The sequence below is a fragment of the Oncorhynchus nerka genome, linkage group LG4, assembly GCF_034236695.1.
Source record: "Oncorhynchus nerka isolate Pitt River linkage group LG4, Oner_Uvic_2.0, whole genome shotgun sequence".
In the NCBI taxonomy this organism is placed as follows: domain Eukaryota; kingdom Metazoa; phylum Chordata; class Actinopteri; order Salmoniformes; family Salmonidae; genus Oncorhynchus; species Oncorhynchus nerka.
Window position 1 is genome coordinate 58,384,095 of NC_088399.1, and position 10,221 is coordinate 58,394,315.

Below are 10,221 nucleotides of genomic sequence, written 5' to 3' on the forward strand. Positions count from 1 at the left end.
TTGTACTGTATTATTGATTGTATGTTTGTGTATTCCATGTGTAACTCTGTGTTGTTGTTTGTGTTGAACTGCTTTACTTTATCTTGGCCAGGTCGCAGTTTTAAATGAGAACTTGTTCTCAACAAGCCTATCTGGTTAAATAAAAGTGAAATTAAAAAAAGAAAACACACGTACCACACCAGACATGCCACCAGTGTTGTTTTCACAGTCCCCAAAATCCAGAACAAATTCAAGAAAGTGTACAGTATTATATAGAGCCAGTATTGCATGGCACTCTGTTCCATCTCATATTGCTCAAATAAACAACCAACCTGGTTTAAAAAAACAGAAAGCAATGCCTCACGGCACAACGCCTGTCCCGTATTTGACCTAGATAGTTTGTGTGTATGCATTGATATGTAAGGCTACATGTGCCTTTTTTTAATGTATTCTGTCCTTAAGCTGTTCTTGCCTATTAATATTCTGTATTATGTTTCATGTTTTGTGTGGACCCCAGGAAGAGTAGCTGCTGCTTTTGCAACAGCTAATGAGGATACTAAAACACCAAAAAATACCCCCAAAAAATACATACAAGTGTGTTGTTGTTCTTTGCTGACTTGAAACTTGGGCCCCTATCATGAAGAGGTCCGTAAATTACCTAAATCTAATTTGTCACGTGCACAGGATACAGCAGGTGTGAACAGTACAGTGAAATTCTACTTGTAAGCTCTTCCTCAACAACACGAGACATACAAATACATAGGAGAATATACAATCTACACAAATAAGCATATTCCTTCCTCTTACAATTTCCTCTTCTCCAGATAAAGATGACCCTCAAGGTTCTTGAAAAAGCTCCACTGATGCATTATATTTGATTCTGACATGAATGACTTGATGATAAATCTAAAAGATAGTTGGCAAGAAAAGCAATAACATTAGGCAAGGATAATGTCTTAATAAGGAGTTTATTGACTAACTGATCACTAAAAAAGCTAATTACATGTGTAATAACGCATAGACAATATACTGTAAATTCAAGTGCAATGACCACAATGTGACTTTTAGGATACAGATTTTTTAAAATAATTTGTGCAGCAATTTACAGTCTCAATAAGCATGGCATAAGATTAGCCACAAAGACAAATTGGAAGCTTCTGTATTCCCTTTAATAACATATTTTACAGTTTACCATTCTAATGCACTATTCTCATCATTACCCTCTCTCTGTACAAGTAATACAAATGTACTGTAATAACCCTTGTGGGACACAAGCTAAGTTACCAGTCACAGTCACCAGACATCATCATACTGTTGTCTCACTCTGCACACAGAACTGAATACATGTGCAGATGAATTCAGACATTCTATAGCAGTATCAGATGGACAAATGCTATCAAAATGCTTGACCATGGTATCAGAATTCTAGATCACATTGTGGAAACACACCATTTCAATGCTTTGTGTACACTTTGTATGGATGGACAAAACTGATTTACTAGTCACCGATTCATCGTGGGGTGTAATTTGTCCTACTTTTGGCAGCAGCGACAAACTTCTGGCTGGACGAATGGGTGGAGACCATAGGGTCTGGTGTATTACCAGCATGGGCGGCTGTGGCCATTGGATTGAGCTGAGCCTTGATTCGCTTCAGGCAGAGGCTGAGAGTGCTCCTAACAGCTGAGGAGGAGAAGTAGAAGACGATGGGGTCCAGACAGGCATTTAAGGTGGTGAGCAGAATGGCATTGTTGCGCCAAGTAGGGACTTTATTCTGCATGATCCCCACCATATGGGACACGTTGTAGGGCCCAAAGCAGAGGGCGAAAACCAGCAGAGTCCCCAACGCCAGCCCGATGGCACGCAGGCGCCGGTGCTGGCTGATGTTGGGAAGCCTAGACAGGATACGGATGAAGTTGACATAGCAGAAGGTGCTGATCAGGAAGGGTACACAGAAGAGAACCAGGGACATCTCTAAGCGTACCGGGAGAAGGGTAATAAGCTGGACATCATTGAAATGTCCATAGCAGGTAGTGTTGTCGGCATCTTTGTCTAATTGCATGACGAAGACAACACTGCAGTGGGCAAGGGACAGGATCCAGAAAACTGCACAGGCCAACTGTGTGTGGAAAACCCTGCCTGGTGCTGTAAACCTTACGGGATACGCCACGCTGAGGAAGCGCTCCACACTCACCGCGGTCAGGAGGAGGGTGCTGTTGTAGATGGTGGAGAAGAACAGGTAGCCAGTGACTGGACACAGGAAGTAAGGGAGGGTCCAGTTAAAATCATTAACAGCCTCCTTCATCTTGAAGGGCAGGAAAGCGAGGAAGATGAGGTCGGAGATGGTCAGGTTGAGGAGCAGGATGTCGATGGGGGCAGGTTTGCGACGCACCTTTCGGCAAAAAGTGCAGAATGCCAGGATGTTGGCAGGTACCCCGATCAGGAAGGTGGTGATGTAGACGAACAGCGCAAAGCTGCATGAAATGTCATTTGCTGGCCTCATATTGGCAGATACTGTTAGCGTTGTTGTCACTACAAGAGAGAGAAAAGCATCATGAAATACTGACATTTCAACCCAAAACTATTGGGAGGCAGCTATCTGAACGGAATTGCACAACTAACATCTCAGATGATATTGTTGTCTCATTCACTTCCTGTCATTACTTTATTACCATGGAGACGCACCACAAAACAGTTGTGCTATTTCTACAATGACTGTTCATTATTAAAAATGAATTTTTAAAATGAACTAAGCTATGAGGTTATTTCCCCATAGTGCACACCCTGTTGTGTACTGTTTTATTAGCAAATCCTCTAGTGTCCATAGTTAAACGTATGAATATATAAAACGGAATATTCTGAATATCCTAACATTAGTTATCAATTGTTAGAGAGGATACATTTGCCCCTTGCACTTTTACTCTTTAAAAAAAAAATGTTATGAACATTTTAAAATACATAATTTTTCTTAGATTGAGGCCTCAAAATATCAAACCCACTTTATTCTTGTGTATGCTTCCCAGCATAGTTTGTTCTGTAGTAGTAATGCTTGTTTTATGTTGAGAATACTGATCAATCGCGTACTTTAGGAACCAGTGTCTCATACTGGAGTTGCAAGTGTGGTAAACTTCGTCAACATAACACAATACAGCCCCTCAGGGATTCATTTTAAAGTACTACTCTAAATGACACCACACTAGACACAATACAGCCCCTCAGGGATTCATTTAAAAGTACTACTCTAAATGACACCACACTAGACACAATACAGCCCCTCAGGGATTCATTTAAAAGTACTACTCGAAATGACACCACACTAGACACAATACAGCCCCTCGGGGATCCATTTAAAAGTACTATTCTAAATGACACCACACTAGACAATACAGCCCCTCAGGGATTCATTTGAAAAGTACTACTCTAAATGACACCACACTAGACACAAAAAAGAGGACCCCTTCTTGTTCTCTCTCAACCCAATCCCTGCAGATGCCCTGAGAAGTGTCAAAAATCATTTTAGTTCTTTATTTTCATGAATGCAGCATTTGGCTTATTTGCAGCATATTTAGCAAAGGCATGCATAAAAGCCATACACATTATGGTACAGGTCATTTGAATTACACAAAAAATGTGACCCCATACTAAGATATTACAGGGTAGATTTATAATTGCAGTTCTGCATGAGTAACAATGTGTTTGGAGATTGTTTTCAGTATCTCTTGTACAAACGTCATGGATAACGGCTATGGATAAGGACTGTGAACCATTGTTGCATTTGCTAAACCATCCCTCACTGATGGTACTCTCAAATCAAATAAATATTCAAGTGAATTTACTCACCAAAGAAGGCCTTCACCTCACTCGTTACCATAAATGCACTTCAACTGACCTCAACTTTTTTTATACACACATTAGGATGTATCTATGATGAGGAAGTGACTAACATGAAAATGATGAAATGATAAACAGTTTGAGGGACTTTCACCGAATGCTTATAATATTATCAACTTTAGGTACTCTCAATTAGGCCGACTAACGGGGTAAATCATTTAACTGAAACACTGAACACTATCACGCACGTTGAATTTATCAAGTTATTCATTGTTCAGAATGTCTCTTAAATGGGATTCAGAAGAAATATACACAACACTTGCTCAGTTTATATTTTATTTGGGCATTTCTCTTGCACAAGGAAGGTAGTGATTTACATGTAAATATTGCAATGTCAAATCCTCAATTAGAAGCAGGTTCTATAAACAAGTAATTCACATTTTGAGATTAGAGAAACATTCATTATAGTCATAACTGTTTCTGGTTGAGATTTCAAATGTATTGATTCTCAGACTGTCAGATATAAAATGAGGACATGTTTCTGATTAACTTCATGTTCAGCAGAGTTTCAGATCAGAATGAATTAGTACATGTTACATTCATCTTCGTAAACTCCTTAAAGCTCCCAGTGTAAGCTGTAAATAACAATCAATAAATGATGGTTCTATTTACATGTGTCTGTTTAATACCATTTGCCTATTGATCAATTATCTACAGAATATTTGGACAGAGAATTGACAGGGCATTTCTATCACCATACCTTTTTAAGATAGAGAAAGATACCCAGTTTCTTACAGTAAACCAACAAAAATATACCAGAATGCATTCAAACTATTTTAGTCACTCAGTTGAAATTGTCCTCCTGCCCCATCTGCCGGTGGCGCAATCCAGATCAGACCATCACAGTAGAGGACTCATCACTGGCTCATCTCAGATAACCTTTGGTCAATTTTCCACATCTCACTTGTCTTTCACGCAGTTCATAAGCCACAAAGGTTCTTCATATGAGTCATCATGATACTGTGGTTTGTTATGTAGAACTTTCTAATTTCAGAGCATAGAAAGCTTACAGTATCATGAGAACACAATATATTCTTTTTGTCATCAATAATTGTGCAGATTTCTAGACTGTCACTTGTTCCAACCTCAGCTCTGCCCATTTTGAGCACTACCAGTCCTATTTCTAAGTGTTTTCCACATCAGCCTCAGTTCTCCACTTCATTTTGTCCTAAACTATTTATTTTTTGAATTCCACTCACAGGTCTTACATGTCTTGTTTGTGCAGATTTTTCCTGACTTAACTTGGAAATGTTTGCTCCTGTCTGTCTGTCGGTCAGCGACGCCACTCCCCTCACATTAGCTAGAGGGTCCCGTGTGATGGTTTTGCTACAATGGCGCCCCTCTGTCCGGCTGTATCTGCTGGGCCTTCCACAGAGCCTTCCCATGAGGCCGCGGGGCGTTGCCGGGGAGAGCATCAGCATGACCACAGGCTCCAGGAAGACGTTACAGGCACTGGACAGCATGGCCTCAGTCCTCCAGTGGACGTTCTCCTGCAGCACAAAGCCCACAATGTGTGAGGCGTTGTAGGGCACGTAGCAAACCACAAACACAGCCAGTGTGGAAAGGGCCACGGCCAAGACGCGTCTCTTTCCCAGGACGGGCAAGCAGGACCGCCACACCAGGGCTACGCAGCGCAGCGTGCAGAAGGCGGTAATGGCCAGTGGCATTAGGAAGAGGAGGAGCGCCATCTCCAGGCGCAATGGCAGCAGCAGGTCCAGCTGATCCTGGGTGAAGTTCTCAAAGCAGACTGACACATTATGGCTGGAGGTGGACACGAAACCACCCCCGCCTTCTGCCACCAGGCCCAGACTCAGGTGCAACAGTACCACTGCCCAGAGGGCAGCGCTGATGAAGCAGGAGATGCGGCCCCGCCGGTACAGCTTGTAGCTGATGGGAAAGGCGATGCTGAGGTAGCGGCCCACCGTCACGGCCGTGAGGAAGAGGCAGCTGCCGTAGATCGAGGAGAACAAGAAGAAGCTGTAGACGGGACAGAGGGGCGATGGAAGAGCCCAGTCCTGGAGGAAAGTCTCCAGGGCCTTGACGGGCAGCCAGGCCACCAGTGCCAAGTTAGCCAGGCAGAGGTTGAGTGCGTATACCACGTTGGGCGTGGCACCTCGCTTGCGCGCCTTGCGAAAGTACACGAAGAGCACCAGCAGATTGGAGGGGAGGCCCAGCAGGAACGTGAAGGAGTAGACCGTCAGGGAGACAAAGTCCTTGACGGGCACTTGCATCGCTTCGGCTCACACCTCCTGCTCAGGAGTTCAGGAGCATAGGAGGCACTGCATCAGAAGCAACTGAAGTCTCGATTCTGCAAGTAAAATCATTTGAGATGGGAAGAAAAAAAACACACTAGTCCTGTGGCAGACGCAATGGATGTTAAAAGTAAGATCTCTTAAAGCGACTCGGGTTGAAAACAAATTCCAAAGTACATGCAGTAAATCCTCAATGCCCAATCACAGATCCTCTCCTGTTCCTCAGTCCTCTAGCTTCAATTTGTGGACAGCATTCCTCTTGTGAAGTTGCAATGCGCATCAATAGGATAGTTCCCACCATGTGAGCACATCACTCTTTAGCAAACCCCTCTCTCCTCCACACACAGGCTTGGCACTGAGCGAGAGAGCAGGGAGGCAGAGACAACCCTTTGGTGACAATAGTATAGAGAGCGGAAGTGGGGTGATACTGGTGTGTGTATATGTGTGTGGGCATGAAGGGGCAGGGTGCAGCATGACAGGTAGACAGATATGGGTAGGTGCCCATTCAAGCAGAAGTGTATGGCAATTAGGAGGCACCAGCGTGTCTTAATGGCCCCCAGGATCTGAGACGACAGCAAGGCAGCATCTGGACCCTTTAGTGAAATGATTCAGAATAATTGGGCTTGTCAGGAAGCGCATGCCCATCCAGCCACGGCGCGGCCACTCGAAATTAACTTGAGGGTCAGGCAGTAAAGTCATAAAATGCCACGGATGATGGTCATCGCGTGGGAGCAGGGTAGTAGGGCTTTAGGGTTGGGCGCCAACTTTGTGGCACAAGGGAGATTCTCTATGCTTTATAGCAGTAGGAAAACAACCTGGTTTATTTGTATGTGTGCGCTTGGGTGTGTAAGTGACATAAATTACTCTTCACGGAAGAGAGAAGATTAGAGCGAGGTTGGATAGTTGTGTGTGCAAATAAAAATGTCATCAGTATAGAGTTTTATCATAAAGAAAAACAATTCTCCCCCAGCATTGTTCAAAGCTATCCTTTGTTCAGCTATTCTTATCTACATTTATGTGTAATAGCACTATGGGCTAGTTTCCTGGACACAGATAAAGCCTAGTTCTGGACTAAAAAGTAGGGTCAATGTAGAATCTCCATTGAAATCCTTTTTTTGGTCCAAGCTAAGCTTAAGGGAAACCTGCCCTTTACGTTTTATTTGTCTGAATTGGTTTTTAAATGAGCCTTTTTCCTTTATTGAATGAAACACGTGGTTTGGTAAGAAGAATGTCCCTCTCCCTACCGGTGTGATTTCTACCTCTGAGGGTTTAGAGCTTGAGGTAGTCACCTCATACAAGTACTTGGGAGTATGGCTAGACGGTACACTGTCCTTCTCTCAGCACATATCAAAGCTGCAGGCTAAAGTTAAATCTAGACTTGGTTTCCTCTATCGTAATCGCTCCTCTTTCACCCCAGCTGCCAAACTAACCCTGATTCAGATGACCATCCTACCCATGCTAGAGTACAGAGAGTTCATTTTTAGATTGGCAGGTAAGGGTGCTCTCCAGCGGCTAGATGTTCTTTACCATTCGGCCATCAGATTTGCCACCAATGCTCCTTATAGGACACATCACTGTACTCTATACTCCTCTGTAAACTGGTCAACTCTGTATACTCGTCACAAGACCCACTGGTTGGTGTTTATTTATAAAACCCTCTTAGGCCTCAATCCCCCCTATCTGAGATATCTACTGCAGCTCTCATCTTTCACATACAACACCTGTTCTGCCAGTCACATTCTGTTAAAGGTCCCCAAAGCACAGACATCCCTGGGTCGATCGTCAGCTAGCGACTGGAACGAGCTTTAACATTTAAAAAAAAAAAGAAACTGGACAGTTTTTATCTCCATCTCTTCATTCAAAGACTCAATCATGGACACTTTTACTGACAGTTGTGGCTGTTTCATGTGATATCTTGTTGCCTCTACCTTCTTGCCCTTTGTGCGGCCCAATAATGTTTGTACCATGTTTTGTGCTGCTACCATGTTGTGTTGCTACCATGTTGTGTTGTCGTCTCTCTTTATGTAGTATTGTCTCGCTTGTTGTGATGTGTGTTTTGTCCCATATTTTTATTTCCAGAATCACAGCCCCTAAGAATCTGTTCTTAACTGACATGCCAAGTTAAATACATGTTAAATAAAATTTAAATTTAAAAACACAAAAGGAGAACGATATGCATCACTGCTGTTGGTTTGGTTTCCACAGCACTGACAAACACACACACATAGGTATGATCAATAGAGAGCAGAGAAAAGGGAGTGTGATGTGTACAATGTGATCTGTTAATTGTGCTGTGTGTACAATTTGATCACTCTGTTGTCACTGAGAAACTCTAATTAGCTGTGTGATTTACATAAATTCAATGATAGCCTGCAGTTCCCTTTCACTATTGCTCGCTCAAACACTAAAGCACCAGACAGAATAAAAGTTCTACCACTGTAGGACCTGGTACTACATTCGAATGTAAAAAAAAGAATCTGAAATTCAGCCATACAAATCAACAAACAGTTGTTTTACAGTATATAGCTTAATAACACAAGATAGATATTGGTCTCCACTACGACATATAAGTGTATCTGAAATAAAACCGTAGGCTACACCTAAACACCTAAACTCCCTCACGACGCCAGGACAGCGGAGTCAATCACCACCTTCCGGAGACACCTGAAACCCCACCTCTTTAAGGAATACCTAGGATAGGATAAAGTAATCCCTCTCACCCCCCCCCCCCTTAAAATATTTAGATGCACTACTGTTCCACTGGATGTCATAAGGTGAATGCACCAATTTGTAAGTCGCTCTGGATAAGAGTGTCTGCTAAATGACTTAAATGTAAATGTAAATGTAAACTATAGTCTAAAGTATGTGGACACCTGCTTGTCGAACATCTTGATCCAAAATTCGAACATCTTGTTCCAAAGTTATGGGCATTAAAATGGAGTTGGTTCCCCCTTTGCTGCCATAACAGCCATTCAGCAACAAGAGCATTAGTGAGGTTGGGACACTGCTGTTGGCCGATTAGGCCTGGCTCGCAGTCGTCATTCCAATTCATCCCAAAAGTGTTTGATGGGGTTGAGGTCAGTGCTTTGTGCAGGCCTTTCAAGTTCTTCCACACTGATCTCAACAAACCATTTCTGTATGGACCTTGCTTTGTGCACAGGGGTATTGTCGTGCTGAAACAGGTTTGGGTCTTCCCCAAACTGTTGCCACAAAATTGGAAGCATAGAATCGTCTAGGATGTCATTGTATGTTGTAGCATTATGATTTCCCTGCACTGGAACTAGGGGTTTAGCCCGCACCGTATAAACAGCCCCAGACCATTATTCCCCCTCCACCAAACTTTACAGTTGGCACTATGCATTGGAGCAGGTAGAGTTCTCCTGGCATCCGCCAAACCCAGATTTGTCCGTCGGACTGTCAGATGGGGAAGCGTGATTCATCACTCCAGAGAATGCGTTTCCACTGCTCCACTGTTTCCACTGTGTCAGTTCAATGGCGGCGAGCTTTACGCCACTTCAGCCTACGCTTGGCATTGCGCATGGCTATCTAGGCTTGTGTGTGGCTGCTCGGCTATGGAAACCCATTTCGTGAAGCTCCTGACGAACAGTTCCTGTGCTGACTTTGTTTCCAGAGTCAGTTTGGAACTTGGTAGTGAGTGTTGCAACCCGAGGACAGACCATTTCCACTCGCTTCAGCACTCGGCGGTCCTGTTCTGTGAGCTTATGTGGCCTAGACATTTCCACTTCACAATAACAGTTGACCGGGGAAGCTCTAGCAGGGCAGAAATTTGATGAACTGACTTGTTGGAAAGGTGGCATCCTATGACGGTTCCACGTTGAAAGTCACTGAGCTCTTCAGTAAGGCCATTCTACTGCTAATGTGTGTCTATGGAGATTGCATGGCTGTGTGCTCAATTTTATACACCCGTCAAGAACGGGTGTGGCTGAAATTGCTGAATCTACTAATTTCCACATACTTTTGTATATATAGTGTATATAGAAAACATGTTCTATGTCCTACGTTTTGCACAGCACTTGTGGCGGCACTATAAATATCGATAAAAATCTGTCTTCTTCCTCCTCTTTAAAATATACCGTCTGAC

The 10,221-nt window shown here is 43.2% G+C and overlaps 2 protein-coding genes across 2 annotated transcripts; both read right to left on the bottom strand.

The window, feature by feature from the left end:
• Positions 1–939: 939 nt before the first annotated feature.
• On the bottom strand, positions 940–2,663 carry LOC115128986 (free fatty acid receptor 3-like). The gene has a single exon (XM_029659121.2). The coding sequence runs from the start codon at positions 2,543–2,545 to the stop codon at positions 1,490–1,492; it is 1,056 nt and encodes a 351-aa protein (XP_029514981.1). The 5' UTR covers positions 2,546–2,663; the 3' UTR covers positions 940–1,489.
• Positions 2,664–4,134: 1,471 nt separating this feature from the next.
• Positions 4,135–7,118, bottom strand: si:dkey-211g8.9 (free fatty acid receptor 2). Its single transcript, XM_065017074.1, has one exon. It carries the CDS (start codon positions 6,096–6,098, stop codon positions 5,013–5,015), a length of 1,086 nt encoding a protein of 361 aa, XP_064873146.1. The 5' UTR covers positions 6,099–7,118; the 3' UTR covers positions 4,135–5,012.
• Positions 7,119–10,221: the final 3,103 nt, after the last annotated feature.